Here is a 25603-nt window from a genome sequence, read left to right as displayed (position 1 = left end):
CAGCTTTTCTTTTTTAAGAATTTTTTTTTTTTAAGGGCAGCTTGTTTATTACAGAGAACCATATCCGCCATCAGCAAGTTGTCCTGGGTGAGACAGACATGCCTTCAACCAAAAGTAGTTCCCTCCTAGTATGGGTTGAGGACTAATCATCACTAGGGAGGAGGGCCTTCCAAAAGGGAAGGGGCCTGCTACTTGGCTCCTGGGTGTCTAGTTTGTGATGTTGCAAAAAAACTTTAAAACTCATCAAAGTAGAAGCCAACGAAGGGTATTAATAAAACAAAGCGAAGGGAAGACAGTACACAGCCAGACACCAGTGGGAGCACTTCTGGGCATTTCTCAAAACCCATACAAAGGAGGGTCTGGCATCTCAAGAATTTACAGTGAAAAAGTACAGTCGGAGGTTTGGCTCAAGTTTACCCTAGGTTGAGTGTTTCTCTTTGATCTGAAGTCTAGAACATTTTTACATTCTTGATGGTTACAGTGCCTTGTCTCCAGAGACTGGAGTTGGTCTCTTCATTAACTTTGGGTTACTGCGACAAAAAGTGGTTCAAGATCTCTTTAAACCAAGGGTGTATTCTACCAGATATTCTCTTCAAGGTAGGCATCTATCCTTGAGATAAATATTTTTCTTTATAAACTCATTTGGTATCCAGAGGAGTCATTTACCATATGGCTTGTTTTTCCAGCATAAGTTTAAGATACTGTATTCTTGTTCAGTTCCCATGGCACACAGACACGGTATATGTGTGTGTATATATATGTATGTGTATATGTGTGTATACACATAGGCATTATACATAAATGTGTGTGTGTGTATATATATATATATAATCTTCTGTGCTTTTAACCAAGCTATTCATTAATCTAGCATTTCTCTCTGAATTCGTGGCTGCTGTTCCCATGCCTCATTGTCCTTGATCTGTCCAGCCTCATACCACTCTGCACAAGGAGAGGCTCTGAAGGCATCTCCCAGCTCCAGGCTCCTTAAATCACTCATCCAAGGCTCCTCCCCAGATTAACCAGTCAGGCCAGCCTTCCCCCTCTTCCCTCCCTCCGCCCCGCCTTGTGTGCCCAGGCTGCACTCTGGCCCCCGGGTCGGGGACAAACCTCCCTCTGAGGGCTCAGCTCTGACTGGGGAGAGAAGCGGCTTGCGGTCTCAGGGCTCCGGGCCGGAGGACGGAGGACGGCTTTCCGGTGCACCGGGTCAGTGATCGCCCCGTGGGCTGGCCCGCCAGGCCGGTGTTTAGTCTCCCAGGCAAGGATGAAAAGCTGGGGCTCCGCTTCGGCCCGGTGCCTCTCCGGACGTCCTGACGCCAAGGAGATCCGGGGGTGCTGGGTGGTGAGGTCAGCCCGGTGGGGAGAGGGCGTACGGGGGCGGGATGGGGGCGGGGCCGGGAGCCTGGACGGTGCGAGGTAACGGAAGGCAGCGACGGGGACGCGGGACCCGGGCGCCGGGGACCGGGCCTCGAGGGCCGGAGGCGGGGCGGGAGGCGGAGCCGAGCGGGGACGGCGGTTCCGGAGCCCGCGGCCCCCATCCTGGCCGGTGCCTTCCGCGCCCGGTGGGTGCTGGGCCCGGGCCCCGCGTCGATCGTGGGAGCTCGCAGGCCCCTCCCGGACCACGCGGCCTGGGTCAGCTGGAGGCAGGTTGGGTTTTACCCCCGGGCTCCCCGGACCTGGCTCCGCCGGACCCCGGAGGAGGGGGAAGGGGAGCCATCGGGCGTGCAGTCCGAACCCCCAGCCCCACCTCCCGTACCTGGACGAGGGCGGTGGTCGGGAGCCTGAGCCAGAGACCCCTGTGGGAGCCGGGACGAGTGTGGCCCTCGCTGGGGCTCCACATCCACCCGCCTGCACGGAGGCTCCAAGTGGATCGCCCTGCTCCAGGAAGCCCTAAGTCCATCTGCTCGCCCCCCCCTTTTCTACCCTCCCCCCCCCCCCCCCAAAAGCAGCCTAGCTGCACTCTGCACTCTGGCACATCCGGGTCAGGGGACAGCCATCATCTGTGTCTGGAGAGAAACAAAAACAAAACAGCTGCGTTCAGCCCCTGGCTGAGAACTGCTTTCCTGTGCACCCATCGGGTCAGGGATTATCCCTTGGGCTGGCCTGCCAGACAGGTGTTGTTGATTCCCGGGAAGGATGGAGAAGATGGGGCTCAGCTTCAGGGAAGGTTAGGGACAGGCTGTGCTGTGTTGTATAGGTTCGGCAGAGTCCATGTTGATCACACGTGGAGACCACTGCCTGCCTCTAATCCCACCTGTGGCCCCCCCTCAGGGTGGCCTCAACCCTCCCCCAACACCTACCTGCCAGGTGCAAAGTCTGCCTGTAGATAACTGCTCAGCAATAGGGTCCACAATCCGGGCCCCTCGTTTACCTGTATGGGCCCCTACTTTACATGATGTTATGTCTAAGCATGGCAAAGTGGAAGGGAACACAGCCAGAATAGGAAGTTCAAGTTCTAGGCCTGCCTGGCTGTTTTGCTGGCTCACTGTGACCGTAGGCACAAAAGCTCCTCTGTCTGCCTCATTGTCTTCACTGCTCAGCAACCAGGGTGCTGGCCATGTGGTCTGTAAAGGACTTTCAGCCTTTTGACATTGCTAGTAATAGCAATAGCAGTCATATTCCTTATCTCCACCTATAAGGCTGCCTGTGCTGAAATCTGTCTACACAAAGTACAAGACTCTTTGCTTTGCCCAAAGGACCTTTGCACTTATTTTCACTGCCAGGACCAAGTTAACCACTTCCACAACTTGCCCCTGTTTGTTCTTCAGATCTCCACTTGATTTCCAAGATCAGACTGGGTCCCTGGATTTTATATCCTCCTGATACATACTGACTTCACAAACTACTGGTGTATAGTTCTTCCTCTAATATCTATCTCCTGTATTCTTTAATGTCTATAAATGCCAGGAGAGCTGGAAATGTGTCTTGTTCCCCAGCATCTAGCTCATTATTTGCTGTGGGATGTACAATCATATTTAAGCCATAGTCATATGAGGTCAGTATCATTGTGCTACTCTTACACATGAGACAGTTCACAAAATGACTTCTGAAGGTTCTGCAGTTGACAGTACTAGGGTTTGGACCCCGTCTCTGGGACCTCAGGACCTCCTCCTCCTCCTCACCAGCTGTTTCTCCTTCCAGGAAGGAGAAGATTGTGAAGATCTTGTGGCCAACAAGGCCTTGTGGAAGGGAGGACTTATCCAGCCCAGCATCTCCTTGAACTGAGAGGGACCTGAGGCAGACTTGGCCTCTTCCATGGCACACCGGCTGCAGATTCGCCTACTGACGTGGGATGTGAAGGACACACTGGTCCGGCTCCGCCGCACTGTGGGGGAGGAGTATGCCACCAAAGCCCGGGCCCATGGCCTGGTGGTGGAGCCCACAGCCCTGGGACGAGCCTTTGGACAGGCATACAAGGCCCAGAGTCACAATCTCCCCAACTATGGCCTGAGCCAGGGCCTCACCTCCCGCCAATGGTGGCTGGATGTGGTCCTACAGACCTTCCACCTGGCAGGGGTGCAGGATGCCCAGGCTGTGGCCCCCATTGCCACACAACTGTATGAAGACTTCAGCAGCCCCAGCACCTGGCAGGTGTTGGAGGGAGCTGAGACCACCCTGAAGGGGTGCCGCAAGCGAGGTCTGAAGCTAGCAGTGGTCTCCAACTTTGATAGACGGCTTGAGGATATCCTGGTGGGCCTTGGCCTGCGGGAACACTTTGACTTTGTGTTGACTTCTGAGGCTACTGGATGGCCCAAACCAGACCCCCGAATTTTCCATGAAGCTTTGCGGCTTGCTCAAATGGAACCCACAGTGGCAGCCCATATTGGGGACAATTACCACTGTGATTACCAGGGGGCTCGGGCTGCAGGCATGCACAGCTTCCTGATAGCTGGTCCAGCACCTCTAGACCCTGTGATCAGGAACTCTGTGCCTGAAGAACATCTTCTTCCCTCACTGTCCCATCTCCTACCTGCCCTTGGCCGCCTGGAGGGTGTGTGTCAATGAACAGTTGAGGCAGGGAGCCCCTCCTTTTCCTCAGCTCTGGACTGGGATCTTCCTTCTGCAGCCTCCATCCTCTATTTTGACCATAAAACTGGGCTTTAGCCTTGTCCTATTAACCAGCTCCTGGTCTCAGAGCCCTCATTCATCTCCTCCCCCTCCCCCCCTCACTCGCTCTGTGTGGTGATAATAAAGATTGAGTTCAGAGCCTTAGCTCACTAGGTAAATACTCTACCATTGGATCCATGCCCTCAGTAATTCCTCCCTCAACCCCCATTCCCCCCCGCCCCCTGTATTTGTTGGCTTTGGACTTCCACCCCCAAGTAGATGGGATTGTAGACATGTACAACATGCAACTTTTTATTTTTATTTATTTTTGGTTGTGGGACTTAAACTCAGGGCCTGGGCACTGTCCCTGAGCTTTTTTACTCAAGGGTAGTGCTCTACCACTTTGAGCCACAGCATGCCACTTCTGGTTTTCTGGTGGCTTATTAGAGATGTCTCACAGCTTTACCTGCCCAGGCTGGCTTTGAACTGTGATCCTCAGATCTCAGTCTCCTGAGAAGCTAGGATTATAGGCGTGAGCCACTGGCACCCAGCTACAACTTGTTTTTGAGATGAGGCCTTGCTTTTTTGGTATGTTTCGGTCATGGGGCTTGAACGCTGGGCCTGGGCACTGTCCCTGAGCTCTTCAACTCAAGGCTAGCTCTCTACCACTTGATCCACAGCGCCACTTCCGGTTTTTTGGTGGGTAATTGGAGTTAAGAGTCTCACGGACTTTCTTTCCTGGGCTGGCTTTGAGCCTCGATCCTCAGATCTCCGCCTCCTGAGTAGCTAGGATTATAGGTGTGAGCCACCAGTGCCTGGCTTATACCAGGTACTTTCAAACTTCAGTTTGTGAGGTCCTTTTGCAACTAGAGATCTGAAAGTCACTAATGCGAAACAAATTTTTTAAAAAAATGCTGAGCAGAAGTCCTAAGGCTTCTCATTATGCCTCAGAGACCTCCCCCATTCCCGCCCTTGGAATCCTAAGGTCAGATTAGTTTGAAAGTCAGAGTGGTGTGCTATGCTGTAGGGACACTGTCCACTAACACTCATAGTTTGGAGAACAGATTCAAAACAAAGAATGTCATAATTATAAGATATAATGTCATAATTATAAGACATGCCAGTAGCTCCTGTCTATAAACCTAGCTACACAGGAAGCTGAGATCTGAGGATCCCTATTTAAATCCAGCCCAGGCAGACAAATCTGAAACACTCATTTCCAATTAATGAGCAAAAGGTCAGAAGTGGTAGAGTGCCAACCTCAGTGGGAATTAAAGCCAACTGAGAGTTGGCTTGGGATCAATTCCCAGTATCTGAGCATGTGCACACAGGCACACAAGGAACACTGCTAACTTACATCTGTCCTTACATCTCAGTTCATCTGTATATACAGCTCTCCAAATTTTATAGTGGGCACAAGTGGTAGACCCTCACCACAAATGAACTAGATGTGGGAATAAGTAAGGTGGCACCACTGAGTTTGGCCATTAGGTTACAAACAGGTAGGAGCCATATCACAGGAGACAGTAAAGTGTTGTTGATCCAGGGAGAGGAGGAGAGCTATCTAGAGCAGTGTCAATTTTATGGGGTACCTGATTAGACCTATAGGTTCAGCACAGGGTAAGACACCTCAGGGAGCCACTGCTGGTTTCAGGGATGAGAGGAGAACCACAGGACATTTAAAAATTCCCTGTCCTGTCCTGGGGTTTGAACTCTGGGCCTGGGAACGGTCCCTGAGCCTCTTTTGCTCGTTAGCACTTTACCACTTGAGCCACAGTGTACTTCTGGTGTTTTGTTTTGTTTTGTAATTTATTGGAGATAAGGCTCATGGGCTTTCCTGACCAGGTTGACTTCAAACCACCATCCTCAGATCACAACCTCCTAAGTAGCTGGGATTATAGGCGTGAGCCATTAGCACCTGGTTAAAATTCCCTTTCTTCCTGCCTTGTCTACACTGGTCATCTCTGTGCTTTGCCTAGTGTGATAGGCAGGTGTGAGTGTAGCAAAAGCAGGTACCAAAAGCAGGGAGGGCTCTGGTACTTGAACTGGCTTGGAGTTGGGGTGGTACTTGGACAGGATGAGGGGTAGTCTCTGAAGCAGGCTATGAAGCTTCTTTGGGGAGCTGGGTTGGTAGAAGGAACATGCTATGGCCTGCAAATGCCAAGTAGATATTGGCTTTGACAAAGGTGTTTTTGTTTTTGGTGCCAATACTGCAGGCTTGAATTCAGGGCCTTGAGCTCTTGCTTGGCTTTCTTCACTTAAGGCTGGTGCTCTACCACTTAAGCCATGCCTCTAACTAGCAAAAAGCTAGTTCAAACTTTAATCCTCAGATTTCAGCCTCCAGAGTAGCTGGAATTACAGGAATGAGCCACCAGTATCTGATTTGACTCAGATTTCTAAGAAAGGGCTGTGTCCAGGCAGAAGCAGAAAACTCTGGGTTGAACAAAGCCTCTAGATCTGTCTTCATTGGACCTGACACCAGGCCAGGTAGTTAAGCAGTCATTTCCCCAAGAATCGGGCAGGGAGGACACAGGTCACAAACTATGGTTTCACTATTGCAAGGGCTCAGAGATCATCTCAATCAAGAGTTGAGCAGAAGGCCTGTGGGTTTGATCTGCCCAGTGCTGGGAGTAAGCTGTGGAGATTTCATCTAAAACTGTTCTAGGAGAACTGGCCTAGTATGGGCAAGTTCCGGATCCATCCCCAGCACTAAGAAAAAAAGATTTCACATAAACATTGTGATCCTTCAGCTTTTATTCAAAGGTGTCTTCTCCCAGCCAATCTGTACTACATTTTAGCATTTTACAAATAGCTTGACAGAGTAGCACTTATCTGGAATCTTGGGTTATTTCAGTTTATTGCTCACTGACACCAGCCAGCCTTACTTTTTGTCATCTCCCCCAATGAAGCAGTGATTTTTCAAACAGCTCTGCGGCTCCCAAAGTGGAGAAAACTCTGATCACATTGGTCTGGACCCAGAAACAAAGTCAGTGAAGGTTTTGTTTGCAATGCTTTCTGCAAACAATCCAGGGCCTTCAGCAGGTAAGCATGGACTCTATCATTAAGTCATAACCCCAGTCCTGCTTTTAAAGATTGTTCCTGGCTGGGTGCAGTAGCTCACACCTGTAAGCCCAACTACTCAGAAGGGCAAGAGCAGGAAGATCCTAGTTTGAAGTCAGTCCAGGCAAAAAAGCAAAGCCCTACCTGAAAAGTAAGAAGCAAAAAAAGGCTGGAGGTATGGCTCAAGTGGTAGAGTGCCTGACTAGCTAGCATGAAATCATGGGTTCAAATCTAAGTACCCACCACCACCACAAAAAAAAAAAGTGTTTTTAGACAAAAGTTTGAGGGCTGGGCACAAGCAGCTCACACCTATAATCTTAGCTACTCAGGAGGCTAAGGTCTGAGGATCGTGGTTCAAAGCCAGCCTAGGCAGGAAAGTCTGTGAGACTCTTACCTCCAATTAACCACCAGAAAAAAACTGGAAGTGGCGCTGTGGCTCAAGTAGTAGAGTGCTTGCCTTGAGCTGAAGAGCTCAGGAACAGTGAGTGCCCAGGCCCAGAGTTCAAGCCCCATGAACCAAAAAATAAATAAAAAAATATAAAAAAATTGATGATCATTATTCCTGGCTGAAATCCATGTGGAGAACACAAGTGAAGTATTTTCCCTTGGGCCCTAGTGACATCACCTCAGTACAGGCCTAAGGGTACAGAAGACTAGGGCATGTAGTATGTAAGCAATCACCCACAGAGATCAAGGGAGACATCTTTTAGTCTTTGAAAACCTTTAATAACATTCATGTCCTTAGGGCCAGCCCTCTTTCCTCCTCAGCAATCTCAGTCTTGAAGCGCTCAGCCCAGGCTCTGCTTTAAGGAAGAAGACCCTTAGGTGGGACACCCATCAGCCATAGTTACAGGGAATTTTACTCCATTATCACAGGCAGGCTGGTGGCAGTTTCCATGGCTGGGCCCAGGGGTGGGGGAATACAGCACTCTCAGGCTGCTCTTCTGTCACTAGAAAAATATCTTCTGTATGGGCCATGTCATGAAGAAGATGGAGAGGCACAGGATGGGGAAAATAAAGAAGCTTTGGCCACAGGTTTCTTTGTAGAAAATTACTTCCACCACCCAAAGCTTGGGGGTTCTCCAGGAAATACCTCATCCGGTTACCTGTCCATCCATCCACACATCCATCCACTCACCAAATAATTACTACACACTCATTTTGCATCAGGCACTCTATATGCTGGAAGCTAGACCTAGTCTGTTGAACAAGAGGCCCTCGCAAGGGCACACATATGGTGGGTTGGAGACACTGATGCTGAGACATCCACTCCCTGCAGACACCCAACATTTAAAGGGTGTGCCAGATCCAAGACAGATTCCCACTGCTCCTACAGCTGCCCACTAAGCAGGGGCCATTTCCCTTAAGAAGCCCCCCTATACATCAACTGGGAAAAAGGACTCCAGGGAGAAATGTGATTTCATCTTCCAAGATGGTGCGGAAGTGAAGCTGGGCCCCCTGTGATCAGAGGTCAGTGGATGATGGAGATGGTCTGGTCGGCCACAGCGAAGACTGGGAAGAGGGGTGCGGGGAAGGACGTATGGAAGGTGAATAACACGGTCCCTGATGCCGGCTCATAGAAGAGCAGTTCTCCTGCTTGGAGGTCCAGCAGCACACCCAACTGGGCTGGGCACTGCAGCAGCCCCAGGGGCTCATGCTGCCCATTGTGCAAGAAACGGAACTCTTGGTCGTAGCGTGAGAAAACCCATGAGAACTCATTGTGGCCCAGGCGGCAGTCATTGCCAGAACCCTTGCGGGGCAGCTGACCCGAGGCCACGCCCACTTTATAGGCACAACTGTTCTGGACGTTTACCACCCAGGCATGGAGCCCCTCCTGGAAAGAAGTGGCTGCCAGGGCGTTGGGCCAGTGGTCAAAGCGCTCTGGGCCATCCACACAGACCTTAGGCTTCTTGGCACTGAAGGTCAGGGTCCTTCGGTCGTCTGACAGTTGTAATAAGGGGCTGACAGTCTTCTCATTGATACGCACATCCTCCATGCCTGCCAGAAAAAATTCCCATGAGTTGTCCACATGCTCGCATCTAAAGACCTAATCTGGTACCACTAGGTAGGAAGGGGCTTCCTTGCCCACCACTGAAGTAAGACCTCAGTTCTCACATGAGCCATTTATTCTCTTTGAGCCTCAGTTTTCCCATCAGTAAAGTAAGGACCCAATTGGACTTATCAGAGAATGTTTATGAGAATCAGGTGAAATATATGTAAAATTCTAGCATAAAATAAGTTCTTAATAAGCACAAGTAACAAAAATGGTAGTTTCTATTACTCCAGGATTTTTATCTGTAAACTCTGATAGAAACAAGGCCTAGGAGCCAGGCACAGTGGCTGTTTAGAAGGCTGAGATGGGGAGGATTGTGGCTCAGGAATGACCCAAGCAAAAAGTTCATGGGACCCCCCCATTCTCAACCAATAAAAGCTAGCTGGGCACCATACCTGTAATCCTAGCTACTCAGGAGGCTGAGATCTGAGGATTGTAGTTCGAAGCCAGCCTGGTCAGGAAAGTCTGTGAGATTTTTATCACTAACAAACTGCTCAGAAAACCAGAGGTGGCACTGTGGCTCAAGTGATAGAGTGCTAGCCTTGAGCTGAAGAGCTGAGGGACAACGCCCAGGCCCAGAGTTCAAGCCCCATGACCAGCCAAAAAAAAAAAAAGGCTGCTATGGTGGTATATGCCTATGATTCCAGCTACATGGGTAGTATAAATAGAAGGACTGTGCTTCAGGCCAGCCTAGACATAAAAAACATAAGACTCTATTCAAAAAGATAAAGAGGGAAAATCTGGGAGAAAGCAAAGGAAGGGGTGACACTATCCAAAAAGAAACCATTCTCATTGCCTAACTTATAAAACAGTAACCCCTCTGAATATCACCTCTCTCTTTCTCTTTCTCTCCCTCCCCCCCCCCTTTTTTTTTTGTCGGTCGTGGGGCTTGAACTCTGGGCCTGGGCGCTGTCCCTCAGCTCTTCAGCTCAAGGCAAGCCCTCTACCACTTGAGCTACAGCGCCACTTCCGGTTTTCTGGTGGTTTATTGGAGATAGGAGTCTCACGGTCTCTCCTGCCCGGGCTGGCTTAGAACCGCGATCCTCAGATCTCAGCCTCCTGAGTAGCTAGGATTACAGGCGTGAGCCACCAGCGCCCCCCCCCCCCTTATCCTGGGGTCCTTGAACTCAGGGCCTTGGCATCACTTTACCAATTGAGCCACAGTGCCACTTTCAGCTTTTTCTGTTCAGCTTTTTCTGTTCAAGCCCCATGATTGACAAAAAAAAAAAAAAAAACACAAAACAACAACGAAATAGAGAGAGATTTAAAAATAACTAAAGCTCATGTGGTAGAATGCCTGTCTAACAAGCATGAGGCCTTGAGTTCAAACCCCAGTACCACAAAAAAAAAAAAAAAGAAGAGGAAGGAAGAAGAGAAGGGGAGGAGCAGAGAAGAAAGTAAGGCCAGCTTCCATACACAGTTGGTTGCAGGATAAATGTTTCCATATCTAGCCAAGCCATCCTGTTTGTATGCTAGTCCTATCTATGGCTTCCAGACCTGGAGAGAGAGGCCTTGAAGCTAGGAAACATGAGATACACGGTTTTGAACAGATAACTAAAAGGACTGCTAGGAAATCAGGCACCATCAGATACTGGAATCTAGTCTAGACAAGATGCAGCTGCACTACAATTTTAAGGCCAGTATGTAGGGAGCATTTAGATTCAAGCTAAACCTTATCCCTTCCTCAAACTGTACAGACGAGCCTAGTAACATGACACCTTCATCCAGCCTAGCCACATCTGCTCTGAGAACCCTCAGGCTATATAACATTGACCCATGAGGCTCAGCGTGCAGTGTGGTCACGCCCACTAGCTGCCTCAGTTAACTGAATAAGTGAAGTGGATCTAGGCAGCTTTATACCTGGCCTAGATGCCCTCATGTACCATGTACCTCATGTACCATTGGGTTGAACTAGGGATCTTGTGCTTGCGAGGCAGGTGCTCTACCAGTTGAGCCACGCCCCGATCTCTTTTTGCTTTAGTTATTTTAGGGATGGGTTTTGAGTTTTTGCTCAGAACAATCTGGACTATGATTTTCCTACTTATGCCTCCTGCATAGCTGGGTGACCAGCATGCCCAGCTATTAGTTCAGATGGAATCTTTTTTTCCTTCCTGTGTATGCTAGGCAGGTACTTCCACTGAGCCATGCCTCCAGCCCATTATTAATTTTTTTTCTTGAAGTTAAGACTTCATCCTCTTGCTTGGCTTTCTTGCTCACTGCTGGCTCTCTACTACTTCTCTACTGCTTGAGCTGTATCTCCAGTTGATTAGAGGCAAAGTCTCTTTTTTCTTGGTTAATTGGAGATAGTCTCTCAAACTTTTTCCCCAGGCTGGCTTCAAACCACCATCTTCTCCTATCTCAGTCTCCTGAATAGCTAGGACTACAGGTATGAGCCATTGGCACCCAGATCCACTATTAAGTTTTGCCCAGGCTGGTCTCAAACCACTGTTCTCCTAATCTCCACCTCCTATATAGTTGGGATTACAGGCATAAGCTACTGCATCCAGATTTTTGTTGTTGTTGTTGTTTGTCAGTCCTGGGGCTTGAACTCAGGGCCTGGGCACTGACCCTGAGCTTTTCTGCTCAAGGCTAGAGCTCTACCACTTTTGAGTCACAGTTCCACTTCTGGTTTGGGGGTAGTTAATTGGAGATAAGAATATTACAGGGCTGGGAAGGTGGCTTAGTGGTAGAGTGCTTGCCTTGCATGCACGAGGCCCTGGGTTCGACTCCTCAGCACCACATAAGCAGAAAAAGCTGGAAGTGGGGCTGAGGCTCAAGTGGTAGAGTGCTAGCCTTGAGCTGAAGAGCTGAGGGACAGCGCCCAGGCCCAGAGTTCAGGCCTCACGACCAAAAAAAAAAAAAGAATATTACAGACTTTCCTGCCTAGGCTGGCTCTGATCTTCACCTCCTGAGTAGCTAGCATTACAGGCATGAACCACCAGTGCCCAGCCCAACCTTTAAAATTTTTTTTTTCACTTTTATGTGTGTGTGTACTGGTTCTGGGGCTTGATTCAGGATCTGGTTGCTGTCCTTGAGCTTCTTTGGCTCAAGGCTAGCACTCTACCATGTGAGCCACAGATCCACTTCCAGCTAGTTAACTGGACCTAACAGTCTCACAGACTTTCCTGATCAGGATAGCTTTGAACAGCAATCCTTAGATCTCAGCCTCCTGAGTAGTTAAAATTATTAGATTATTAGAAATATAGAATTTCAATAAGTCATAACAGGCAGCAGCAGAAAAAGCAGGAGATAAAAGAGGATGTGATTTCTAGTAATAAGATTCATCTTAGACCCAGCACAAAGTATGCTGGTGTGGAAATGGGAGGAACCTGGCCTAGCTGCTCAGCCCCATCTACCGCCTTGACCCCACTGAGCAGCCTGCCACCAGCACCACCCGCTACCTACCTACCATCCCAGAAGTCTTGGTGTGAAGGTAACCAATTAGCAAAGCCTGACAAACAGGCCGGCAGGCAGACAGACAGACAGAAGTGGGGTCACTCCAGCTGGGCTGGGGCTCTGGCAGCTTCTCACCTGAGAGGGACCCAAGCACGGCTGTTGCCCAGAGCTGGGTCAGTAGTGGACTCCGAGTACATTTTTCATTAAAGTTCAACTTTTCTGACTCCTGGGGATCCAAAATGCCCTCTGCTTCCTCAGTCCTTAAGCAAGAAAAGAGATTAAGAGATTCAGGAAGGCTCTGGAAAATGAATCTGGAACAACATGGGGTAAGAGGACAGAAGTAAAATCCTAGTATAGGGCCTTCAACTGACAAGCAAGCCCCACCCAGGGGCTGCTAAAGAGGACTAGAACCAGAAAAGGAGGTGGGCATTTCTTCCACCACCCCAAGAAGTTGCATTCCAGCAGAGCAAATAAGTGTACAGCAGGTGCCTACTCAGGGCCAGTTTGAAAAACTGGAAGCAACGTGCTCTGGGGGCTAGGGGAGCAAGTGACTACAAAGCTGTTCCTCAATAAGCTGGCAGCAGAGCTAGGGCTCAGACATGGGCTGCTGGAATTCCTAGGTGATAGTGTTGCCATGCCAACATTCTATCCAGAAAACCCCACCCCCGCAACAGTAATCTTTGCTTTGCTTTGATCGTAAGTTATAGCCATGCCTCTGCTCTTAAAATGTAAGCCTCAGCCGGGTACTGGTGGCTCACCCCTGTAATCCTAGCTACTCAGGAGGCTGAGTTCAGAAGGGTCGCAGTTTGAAACTGGCCAGGGCAGAAAAGTCCACACAACTACATCTCCAAAAATAACTAGTAAAAAAGCCAGGCTGAGGGTATGGCTCAAGTGGTAGAGGGCCAGCTCAGCAAATAAGCTGAGCTGACACAAGGCCTGAGTTCCAACACTGGTACTACTACTAGTAATAATAATAAAGCCACACAAAAAAGGACCATCAATCATCCAGAGAGAATTTGAGAACATAACACACTTAGGTGGAGTGTGACATTCACTCAGATTCTGAGCTCTGGGCTTACTCTTTTCTTTTCTTTTTTTGTGGGTCCTGGGGCTTGAAATCTGGGCCTGGATGCTGTCCCTCAGCTCTTCAGTTCAAGATGAGCACTCTACCACTTGAGCCACAGCACCACTTCTGGTTTTCTGAGTGGTTTATTGGGGATAAGAGTCTCACAGTTTCCTGCTCTGGCTGGCTTTGAATGGCGATCCTCAGATCTCAGCCTCCTGCATAGCTAGGATTACAGGCATGAGTCACTGGCACCTGGCTATTTTCCTCCTTTCCCAATCCTTCCCATCCTTCCCTCTTTCCCTCCCTATCTTTTTTTTTTTTTTTTTTGCCAGTACTGGGGCTTGAACTCGGGGCCTAGGCACTGTTCCTGAGCTGCTTTTTGTTCAAGGATGGACTCTACCATTTGAGCCATAGCACCACTTCTGGCCTTTTCTGTTTATGTGGTGCTGAGGAATCAAACATAGAGTTTCGTGCATGCTAGGCAAGCACTCTATTACTAAGCCACATTCCCAGCCCATAGGCTTACTGTTTTCTATGCAGATTCAAAACTCTTCCAGAATTACCAGGAGGTAGACCATTATTCAAACTGACATGAGGGAACAGAGATTCAGAGAAAGATGCTCAGCCAAAAAAGGGAGCTGGATTCAAGTCTTCCCTCCTTGCAAAAATAGAGCAAACTCAGAATGGAGCCTAGGCACCATTCAATGTACATTTTTCCTTGACCTAAAATGAAATCTCAAAGGGATTTGAGAAATCCACTCTGAGTTTTCAGACTTCTGAAGTCTCAGGATGAAGTCAGGATTTATCACAGAGTTTTGCAGCCCTCTGACATGGCTCCCCAGAAAGAACTTACCACTTCTAACCCCGAAGGTGGCTTGAGGTCACTCAGCAGTGACCAGAGGATGCCTTCTTCCCCTGGTGCACACAAGCTCTTTGCAAGGCTGTCCCTGACTATCCCAGCAGAGAGAACTGAGATGAATAGAGTCTTAGAAATGCTCTGGGAGGGCATTGCTAACAAAGGCTCTTTGTGGTGAGGACAAGAAAGGGTGTGTTGGCACCTTCTCAAAGCTCCAGACAACAGGCAGGGAAGGAAGGAGGAGCCAGGGCCAGCAGGGCCAAGCTATCTTCCTAGGACAAACTGGGACCAAATATGGACAGGAGAATCAACAGGGAAACACCTGGGCCCACTACATTTAATACCCAGGGCTGGCTTCTAAATTCCTTTCCCCACTAAAGTTAACTAAGATCTCTGAAAAAAAAAATGAAATTGAGACAGCTTTTTGTGCCAGAAAGCTAGAAAGTGCTCAAAGATGATGAGGATGTCTGAGCTCCGGTGGCTCATGCCTGCAACCCTAGCCACTTAGGAGGCTCAGTCAGATCTGAGGATCAAGATATGGAGCCAGCCTGGGCATGGAAAGTCTGTGAGACTCTTATCTCCAATGAACTACCAGAAAGCAAAAAGTGGGACTGCGGCTCAAGTGGTAGAGCACCAACCTTGAGCCAAAAAGCTAAGGGAAAGTGGCTAGGCCCTGAGTTCAAGCCTCAGTATCAGCACACACACAAAAGATGAGAGCCGGGGCCCAGTGGCTCACACCTGTAATCCTAGCTACACAGGAAGCTGAGATCTAAGGATCACAGTTCAAAGCCAGCTCGGGCAGAAAAGTCCATGAAACTCTTATCTCCAATTAACCACCAAAAAAGAAAAAAGGAAGTAGAGCTTGTGGCTCTGAGTGGTAAAGCACTAGGCCTTGAGTTCAAGCCCCATCACTGGCAAAAACAAACAAAAAACTCTTCATAGCTTGCTCACTAATTATAAAAAGGAACTAGAACTTTATAATGTGGTGGAAAGCACCTTAGATACCACTATTCCAGGCATCAAGTGGGTCCAAGCCTGCAATAGGAAGTTCCCTGTCCATCAAGCTAGGCTTTCGGGTAGTCACTTAGCCCTGTGGCCCTGAATGCAACTGACTAGAGGAGGTCTGAGGGTCTCTGGGATGGTCCAAGCAAATCACAGGGCCACACTCACCTCTCGAAAATCTCCTGTTCTTTCTGCTGCAAGAAAAAGCAAAAACAAAGTCAGGCTGGCAGCAGAACCCCAGCAGGTGGTCACAATGAATGCCCCCAACATCCTGGGGTTCTTCCTCTCCACTTTAGGGCCATCCCACAACCCCCAGGAAGACTGTCTGCTCCTGTATAGCTGTGACTTTCTTCTGCTGTGACTGTCCCAGTGTCTAGGACAAAATGTGCTACATTCTGGAAGCTGATGGCTGAAGGCCTGATCTAGGGCAGCTGTGACACTGCCCTACTTGAAAAGCCAGGCAGGCCATTCAGTTTGCCACAATCCCTTTCCTCTGCATGACAGATGTCACATTGTCTTCTCAAAACTGCAGTTGGCTATACTGCTCCAAAACCCTTTGCCTATGGACCAATATTAACCATGCTAATTTGTGGATAACCGTGAAAGAATAAAATTGCATGACTTCCCTACCCTCCCACCCCTTCTGTTGCTAGTACTGGGGTTTGAACTCAGAATCTCATGCTGTCACTTGGCTTTTTCCACTCAATGGTGGTGTTTTACCACTTGAACCACAGCTCCACTCCTGGAGGTGTTTTTTTTAATTGTTATTATAAAGATGATCTACAGAGGGGTTATAGTCACCTAAGTCAGGTCAAGAATACATTTCTTACTAGGCCCTGGTGGCTCACACCTATACTCCTAGCTACTCAAGAGGCTGAGATCTGAGGATTGCGGTTCGAAGCCAGCCCAAGCAGGAAAGTCCATTTTTTTTGTTGGTCGTGAGGCCTGAACTCAGAGCCTGGGTGCTATATTTGAGCTCTTTCACTCCAGGCTAGGTAGGGGTCTACCACTTTGAGCCACAGCTCCACTTTCAGTTTTCTGGTGGTTAACTGGAGGTAAGAGTCTCACAGAATTTCCTGTCTAGGCTAGCTTCAAACAACGATCCTCAGATCTCAGCCTCCTGAGTAGTTAGGATTACAGGCATAAGCAATCGGTACCCAACCCATGAGATTCTTATCTTCAACTAACCACCAGAAAACCAGAGGCAGCACTGTAGCTCAAAGTGGTAGAGTACTAGCCTTGAGCTAAAAAGCTCAGGGATAGTACCAAGGTCCTGAGTTCAAGCCCTACAACTGACAGAAGAAAAAAAAACAAAACAAAACAAAGAAAAGAGTACACTTGTTTTTGGACAATCTTACCCCTTCCCTTGCTCTCTCCTAATTTTCCCCTCCCATTCCCATCCCACTCCTGAAGTTTTAGTAGTTAATTGGAGATAAGTCTCTCAGATTTGTCTGCCCAAGCTGGCTTCAAACTGTGATCCTCAGATCTCAGCTTCCTGAGTAACTAGGATTACAGACACGAGCCACCAGTGCCCGGCATAAAATTATATGTAAGATTATAAGAAGAATCTCCGTATTGTCATAGTGGAGCCTTTGCTTAAGTATGTAGTAATTCTGAATTCTCTACCTCCTCAGTTCCTTGAAGACAGGCACTCTTCTTACCACTTCATCCAGGAAGCCTTCCCTGACCACCCTCTGCCTGGACTGTGAGGTTCAAGTACAGCATGATGTCCTTCACCAAAGCACCTATCCTTCCATGTTCTGTCAGTTTAAGGGCTGGGCACAGCTGAGAACTGTATCTCGTAACTCTCATCCCTGCCCCCCACAGCATAATGCTTAGCACGTGACAGGCACTCAGTATTCTTCAGTGTTGAAAGAATATTGTCATTGGATGCCAAAAGATTCATGTAATTTTATTCTTCTGCCTCATGTTAAATCATTCAATATTTGCTAAAGCACAATAAGGAAGATAAGAATAGGGACTTCTGCTGCAGGGCCTTACAAGGAGGGAGAAAAACTAGGTTCAGCTCTGCATACAGCCTAGGCAAGAGGGAATTTATCACCAAGGTAGGTTAGGTCAGTAGATGGAAAATTCCAGAAGGAACATTAAAGGTAAGTGGGATTCCAGTTAAACTGACCTAACAAGATTCTTGCTGAAGACAGGCTGGGGTATCAGACATCACCCTGAGGGAGGGAGGGAAAATGAGGAACCTGATAACAAGAGTGATATCAAGAATGAGGGTGTTCTAGCCAACCTGACTTACTAGGGTTCTGAGTTTTAAAGGCAGTGCCCAGATGGGCCTGGAAGGAGCTTTAGAAGCGGAAGTCTGTCCAGACACAGAATTCTGTTTGCCATTCATCCCCTAGCAAGAAACCACCTCAGGGTTTTCAGACTTACAATCAGCTGGATGTCATCCAGATGGGTGAGCAAGCCTACCAGACTGGTGCGGATGGTGTCAAGCTTCTGCAGTGCCTCAGCCCAGTGTACTCTCTGGGTCAGGATGCTCTGGTGAGTCCGCTCCTCTTCACCATGCACCTGTTCCAGTAACCGCTGCTCCTCACTTTCACACAGACTCCGCACCAGACTCAACCGCTGGATAACCAGTTCCCGTGCTGCGCTGGCCCTACTCTAACAGGGGATAAAATGAGAGTCAGGATTAGTAGGGTTTGAGTCCACTGAGAATGAGTGCTGGGATTGATTGGTAATGTCTGCCATGGCATAAGAATGGGAACAATAAAACTTAAGCTACTTACTTTGACATCCCAGACTTAAGACTCCCTAAATGTGGTTTAGGGTAAACAAATTTGAGATCGAGACATTTGGCTCATATCTCATGAGGCCATGACTACAGAATGGAATTGCTAAGCAGGGCTTAGACATCAATTCCTTGGTATTTTCACAGGCACAAATACCAAAGCCAAGAGACCATGATGAGAAGAAATATCAGACATGGTGAAGGACCTAAAGTTATCCCCATCAGATGGAACCCTAACAACTGTAATTTCCAGTTGATATTTCATGATATCGGAGGACAAAAATATTCTTCCTAAAGCTGTTCCGTTCCAACTGGTTCATTAATAAAATCTCTCTCTTTCTCTCTTTCTGTGTGTGTGAGTGTGTGTGTGTGTGTGTGTGTGTGTGTATACACCATACTGGGGCTTGAATTCAGAGCCTCATGCTCTTTTTTTACTTTTTCACTCAAGGCTGGTGCTCTACCACTTGAGCTATACCTCCACTGGCTTTTTGCTGGTTAATTGGAAATAAGAGACTTGGATTCGTCTCCCTGGACTGGCTTCTAAGTTCAGTTCTCAGATCTCAGGCTTTTGAGAGGCTAGGATTATAAATGTGAGCCCCTGTACTCAGCCATTAATGGAATTTTCATCTGCCATAGAGAAGAGCTGAAGCTTCAGTCAATGAGGTTAATGAGTGTCTGGCACTTAGTAAGTATTCCCAGTATTCACTGAATCAATGAATGGGACTTTTTTCTGATATAGTAAAAAATACCTTGGAGAGCCAGATGTGGTAGTGTACCTTTGTGCCAACTAGGCATGAGCAGGAGGATTGCAATCCAGGCCCAATAAGGCAAAGTGAGACTCTATCTGAAGAATAAACAAAAGCAAAAAAGGGCTGGAGGCATGGCTCAAGTGGCAGTACTGCCTGCTTAAACAACTGTGGGACCCTGGGTACAGACACACACACACACACACACACACACACACACACACACACACACAGAGGGGGAGAAGGAGGGAGAAAGGGAGGGAGAAAGGGAGGGAGGGAAGGAGGGAGGGAGGGAGGGAGGGAAAGAGAGTAAATCAGTGGCAAAGCTGAAACAAGAATCCTTGTCTGGAAGCTACAACCATTTTCCTCTCAGCTCACTATTATTCCCATATTGGTACCAGTCCTCCCCAGTGGCATCTGATGTACAATGCCTCCACACCTGTACTACACCTGTACTCTCACTATCCAGGTAGAGCTTCCTCCTTTCTGTCAGAGCACAGGGTAGTCATCCCTGTCCCTGAGGCCCTTTCCCCAAAGACCTGCTCTGTACAGTGCAGTGTAGTTAGTTGCAAGCTCTGTCCTCAATACGTGTTATTCCATCTTCTGTTTTACACTTCTCCACACCACCACCTTCTTACAAAGCACATGTTTTTATTTTCTATTTTATTTGCTGTGACTAGGGTTTGAACTCAGGGCCTTGTACTTGCTATGTACTCTCACTTAAGCCATGCCTGTAGTCTATCATATTATGTTATTTTTTTATTGTCTCTCCCCCCCTCCCCGTAACAAGAATATAGACCTCAGGAAAAGCAGAATTTTCATGTTTTGTTCACTGCAAAGCACATGTTCAGGGCCTGGCACACATTAGATGCTCAGTGAGAATTTGTTAAATAAATAAATGGGAGCTGAATGCCAGTGGACCACGCCTGTAATCCTAGCTACACAGGCAGGTGAAGTCTAAAAAGCACAGTTTGAAGCCAGCCTGGGCAGGAAATTCCCTGTGACTCTTACCTCCAATTAACCACCAAAAAGCCTGAAGTAGAGGTGTGGCTCAAGTGGTAGAATGCCAGCCTTGAGCAAAAAAAAAAAAACAACTAAGGAACCAGGCCCCGAATTCAAGCCCTGGTACCAGCATAACAACAACAACAAAAATTGAATAAAGGAAAATGTTTTGAAGTTTTTCCCTTAAAGTCACGATCAGCTACTGTAGTCAACATTGTACTGAGGTTATAGGCAGTGAAAGAAGACAATGAAGTAAAATATGATGATGATAGTGAGAAAGAGATCACTGAGCAAACTGACACAGAAATAAATGTAGAACAGTTGTCCTTGAACTGGCCTTGCACTTGTAAGTCAAGCACTCTATTCCTGAGCTATGCTTCCAGCAATTTCTTGCAGTTTTCCAGTTTCTGATTCTAGTCACCTTTAGAGAAATCTGAGTGAGTCTATGAGTTGGGAAAGGATCCCCAGATTGTCCAAGTCTTTGGGCCAGAGCTTTATCCTGGGAGAGAATACAGCACAGACAGGAAAGGGAGGAATTACCACTGCTCTCTGGTTCTTCCCTGGCAGGACCTCAGCCACATACTTGCTGATGCCGGCACTCTGTAACTGCAGTCTCTCACATTGGTCCACAATCTTGTTCTGTAACATAAACAATGCTCATGGTGTCTCCATCCACAATTCAAGCTGTTCTGTTATTCCGGTAATTTTTCCCCCTTTGCACCTCCCCTCAGCTACCTCATTCCCTTGGTCATATCCCAGACCTCATTGTTATTAAAAAACAAAAACACCAACTAGGCTATTAAGGAGGCTGAGATCTGAGGACGGCAGCTCAAAGCCACTCTGAATAGGAAAGTCCCTGAGACTCTTTTTTTTAATATTTGTTTTTGTTTTTTTGTTGGTCTTGGGCTTGAACCCTGGGCTTGGGCACTGTCCCTGCGCTCTTCAGCTCAAGCCGAGCACTCTACCACTTGAGCCACAGCACCATTTCCGGTTTTCTACTGGTTTATGGGAGATAAGAGTCTCACGGACTTTGCGCCCGGCTTAATATATTTTTTTGTTGTAAAGATAATGTACAGAGGGGTTACAGTTACATGAGTAAAGTAATAAGTACATTTCCTATTGAGCATTGTTACCCCCTCCTTTGTTTTTCCCCTACCATCCCTCCCTGAGACTCTTACCTCCAGAAGTAGAGCTGTGGCTCAAGTGGTAGAGAGCCATCCTTGAGTAAAAAGCTAAGGGACAAGTGCTAGGGTCTGAGTTCAAGCCCCAGAACTGGTGTATACATACACACAAAATACCACTTTCCAGTCCTTCATATCAAGAATCACACATCTTGTCCACCATTATCTTATCCTGTTAGCTCACCAATGCTGCATTTTAACAGCTCAGGTGAGGCCACAAATGCACTCATCTCCCTTTCACTGTCCCTCATCCCCTCCTGCAGCCTCATTTTCTTCTTTATCCCCAAGGCTCATGACCTGTCATTATGATCACTTCCTGCATATGCTCTAAACCCTCCTTATGCAGGGCCCCTGCCCCTCTGCACCTGCTCATGTCCTGTACAGAACATGGCTTCTAAAGTGCTCTTGCTGAAGGTATTCTCACAGCCACCAACTTGTCACCCAGACAAAAAAATCCAGAATTTTCTCTAACTCCATATTTAAATGGCTAGTGAGCCCTATCAGCCCCATGTCCAAAGTGTCTATCTCTTTCCTGGCACTTCTACTTCTGTTGTTCTGTTCAACTGGCCATTGCCTCTTAAAGAAATCCTGTTAGAAACTCCTCCAAATTGAGCTTTCATTCTCACCACCCACCTCCTATTAACCACAGCCACTTTCTTTTTCTTAAGGAAATCAGAGCAGGCTGTGTGCTGCTCCAAGCCTTCAAACGCCTTTCTGATTCACTCACGGTGAGATCAAGCATCTTACCTAAGCAAACAGGCCCTAGCTGACATGACTCAGCCATGTCTTTAGTGTCACCTCCTACTACACTCCACACTGACCTCCTTTCTGTTCCTTAAAGACATTGAACTTATCCTGGCCTTTGTACCTGCTTTGCCTTTCCTTCTACTCTCCCTGCGTGTCTTGCTCCTTCATTCCATCTAGATGTTGCCTCTTTTTTTTTTTTTTGTTGGTCGTGGGGCTTGAACTCTGGGCCTGAGTGCTATCCCTCAGCTCTTCAGCTCAAAGCGAGCGCTCTACCACTTGAGCTACAGCGCCACTTAACAGTTTTCTGGTGGTTTATCGGAGACAAGAGTTTCATGGACTTTCCTGCCCAGGCTGGCTTTGAACTGTGATCCTTAGATCTCAGCCTCCTGAGTAGCTAGGATTACAGGCATGAGCCACCGGCACCCGGGTAGATGTTGCCTCTTTAGAGAGGCCTCCCACCAACACATTCCTGCCTTTACTCTGCTTTAGTTTTCTTCCTAGTACCATATATATATATATATATATATATATATATATATATATACACACACTATATATATCTATCTATCTGGTAGGTATGTATGTACTGTCTCCTCTGTATTGAAGCACAAGCATCATAACTTCACCTGTTCTCTATATTCTAGTACTTAAAAGGGAGTTCCTGAACACAAAGGGTCCTAAATAAGTATTTGTTGAATGAATGAACAAATATCCACTGTCTTGACCATAAGAGGGTCAGCAGTCTACAGCTCCCAGAGCTACTAACATCAGCCATGGGGGCAGGGAGAGTTCTAGATAAGGGAGTGTAGCTCATGGATAAGTGGCTCACCCCAGGAAATATGGCTAGGTCCCAGCTTCTCTACTTCATTTCTCACATTTTTGTGGTACTTAATTGGAGATGTGTCTCACAGACTTTCCTGCCCGGGCTGACTTTGAACCATGAGCCTCAGAGCTCGGCCTTCTAAGTTGCTAGGATTATAGGTGTAAGTCACCGTGCCCAACCGTTGTGATTTTTTTTTTATACATGCATATAACGTACTTTAATTGTGTCTGACTTTCCAATATCGCCCCTTATTCTTCCTTATCCCTTCCTATATCTCTTTCCTCTCTCTAATAATCTCTATTCTATTTTCTTTTTGTGCTTGTCTGGAGTTTAAACTCAGGGCTTTAGACTCTTGCTCACCTTTTTGCTTCTAGCTGGAGCTCTATCACTTGAGCCATGCCTCTGGTCTGGCTTGTTAATTGGAGATAGAGTCTTGAGGATTTGTCTGGCACAGCTGGCTTCAAACCTCGATCCTCAGATCTCAGCCTTCTGAGAAGCTAGGATTACAGGCATGAGCTACCAGAGTCCAGCTTCCTTCCTAATTTCATGTCATGGTTTGTTTGCTTCTATAGTATACATATGAGAAAAACTATGCAATATTTATCTGAGTCTGGCATACTTCACTTAACATGATCTCAGTTTCATCCATTTTCCTGTAGATGACATAATTTTGCTCTTCTTTAAGGTTGACTAATACTCCATTGTGTACATATACCACATTTCTCTTATCCAATTATCCATTGATAGGCACCTAGGCAGATTCCCTAACTTGAGCCTAGCTTCCAAAAAGCTACAGGGTAGGAATCATCTCTCCACAATATATGAGATCAACTGAACTGGCACTATTTTCCCCTAGTTCATAACAATTTTGCCGTGGGGTACAATTTCTTTGCTGACAACAGGGATAAGGGAAAGATGGTATGAAAGACTTTACCTATTCTAGGGTTAGGGGTACATCTCAGTGGTAGAGTACTTGCCTAGCATGTCAAAAAAAGAAAAGAAAAACCATTTATTCTAAATCACAAGAACAGCAAGAGCAAAACTCACCTCCCTTTAGGTAAAGCAGATGTGGTCCAGAGAAGGAACCAGGGGCAGAGTACACTCCAAAACAAGCACCAGGCCTACCACTGTGGCCAGGCTTCACCTGGCCAGGCTCCACCCTCAGGCCCAGACGGTCACTTTTTGTAAGGGTTTCTATTAGTGTCACTTCCTCCATCATAACCACTGAAGCAAAGGAGTGGTTTCCTCTGGCCTAACCAATGAATCCCCCCCACCCCCCAACCCTTCAGCCCCTGCATACTAGCAACCTGGGAGGAGGAATTCCGGCCTTGCTCTGGGCCTCAGATTCCTCATCTCGTTTTTAAAAAAAACTCCTCAATGGCTTGGTCTGCTTGGGATAAGATGACAGGTATTTAAGTGCTTTGGAATTTGCAAAGTTCTAACCATTAGGCCAGCTGATTGTATCACCTTATCCAAGATTAGTTTTAGCATCACTATTGTTGGACAGATAGAACCAACCAGGAGCCTCCTGTGTGTCATCTCCTGGATCCAGCACCTTGTGCACCTTGTAGCTTCCTCCTCTACTCCCCCACCCCCCACAGTTCTATCTAAGGAGGTGAAGTTCCCTGCAACCGATGCACAGTCAGGCTGAAGTCTACCGTAGGGCTGGAAATATTATGCTATTTAATCAAATTGCTAGGAACCCCTCAGAGACTGCAGCTTGGGTGGAAGGAGAGAGGAGCACCAGGGTGACCAGGTTGTCCAGTCTCAGAGGCTCCAAGGAGGGGAGGGTGAATTGCCTAGAGCCAAGCTCAAAGTGGAAGTGAGCTGAAAGCTTAGGTTGAGACAGAACGTCCTCACCTCCTGCCAACCGGCTGCGTTTACCCAGGTGAAACCAGCTTCAAGTACAATCAAGGCCAATCCAAGAAGAGAACTAGATCACCCCACCAGGAAATCCCATGGCAAGTAAGGGTAGTGGCTTCTAAGGCAAGGGATTTATCTTTTCCTAGATCGGCTGTAATAAATGTGCTGGTAAGGCTGCCCACCACATTCAGTCACGGAGGCTCTGGATGTTACACGATTCGAGGGCATGGGATTCGAACTCGGGGCGATCAGACTCCCATTGGCCACACCTTTAACCTTCTGGTTCAACAGAGGAGCAGGGCCCAGGTTTCCTGGTCACTGCGGGTCGGGCCTGGCGCGTCCCCTCGGCCCGGGCCACCGCCCCCCAGCCCATCCCCCCCTCCACTCATTCCCCCCCCCCCCCCCCCCCGCTCACTCCTCCATCCGCTCACTCCTCCCCCCTCCCCGATCCCCGGGTCACCCCGGCTCACCCGCAGCTCCTCCGCGCGCTCCTCCGTCCGGCAGAGGCGGTGTCCCCGGCAGCGGCCGCCCGGCCCCGTGCAGGCGTCGCACACGGGCCGCCGGTCGGAGCCGCAGAACCAGCTCAGAGGCCGGCCGTGCTCGGAGCACAGCGGATCCGGCTCGGACCCCGGCTCAGGTTCGAGCCCCACGCTCTCCGCGGCCATGGCCGAGCGCTGCGAGCCGCTCGCAGGGCGCTCCACCTGTCGCAGGTGCGGATGGGCGTGGTCTTTTCTGGCCCCGCCCCCAGGCCGGGCCCGCCCCTGGGCCCCGCCGGTGCGCGCCAGAGCCTCCTCCACACTAGCCATGCCTTCCACTGCGTCTCACCCACGTCCCTCCAACTTCTCGGCTCAATTAGCGTCCCGTGCGATTTTAAATGAACATAGGCCATCAAATACGGACGCGGCCATAGGAAACTTTATTATGCACTTTTTAATTGTCAAGTTTTTGCTAAGCTTTGTTTTCATGCACATATTGAGGGTTGAACTCAGGGCCGGGGCACTCTTACTTA

At 48.2% G+C, this 25603-nt stretch overlaps 2 protein-coding genes across 5 annotated transcripts; one reads left to right on the top strand and one right to left on the bottom strand.

Annotated features, from left to right (window-relative positions):
* The first annotated feature begins 1095 nt into the window (after positions 1 to 1095).
* Hdhd3 (haloacid dehalogenase like hydrolase domain containing 3) lies at positions 1096 to 4118 on the top strand. Of its 4 annotated transcripts, none has more exons than XM_042697661.1 (2): positions 1096 to 1203; positions 3139 to 4118. In XM_042697661.1, the coding sequence occupies exon 2, from the start codon at positions 3253 to 3255 to the stop codon at positions 4000 to 4002; it is 750 nt and encodes a 249-aa protein (XP_042553595.1). In that variant the 5' UTR covers positions 1096 to 1203; positions 3139 to 3252; the 3' UTR covers positions 4003 to 4118. The 4 variants fall into 4 exon arrangements, with proteins under 4 accessions (XP_042553595.1, XP_042553601.1, XP_042553608.1 ...); XM_042697667.1 differs by lacking the exon at positions 1096 to 1203 and adding an exon at positions 1257 to 1344; XM_042697674.1 differs by lacking the exon at positions 1096 to 1203 and adding an exon at positions 1504 to 1629.
* Positions 4119 to 7656: 3538 nt separating this feature from the next.
* On the bottom strand, positions 7657 to 25278 carry Bspry (B-box and SPRY domain containing). Its single transcript, XM_042697654.1, has 6 exons — positions 25065 to 25278; positions 20521 to 20619; positions 17875 to 18105; positions 15646 to 15671; positions 12689 to 12813; positions 7657 to 9102 (listed from the first exon to the last, which is right to left on the bottom strand). Exons 1-6 carry the CDS (start codon positions 25257 to 25259, stop codon positions 8576 to 8578), a joined length of 1203 nt encoding a protein of 400 aa, XP_042553588.1. The 5' UTR covers positions 25260 to 25278; the 3' UTR covers positions 7657 to 8575.
* Positions 25279 to 25603: the final 325 nt, after the last annotated feature.

Source organism: Dipodomys spectabilis, unplaced genomic scaffold (assembly GCF_019054845.1).
Source record: "Dipodomys spectabilis isolate Male_0828 unplaced genomic scaffold, ASM1905484v1 ptg000006l, whole genome shotgun sequence".
NCBI classification, from domain to species: Eukaryota; Metazoa; Chordata; class Mammalia; order Rodentia; family Heteromyidae; genus Dipodomys; species Dipodomys spectabilis.
The sequence above is the reverse complement of the archived record's forward strand: the minus strand, read 5'-3'. Positions and strand labels throughout refer to the sequence as shown.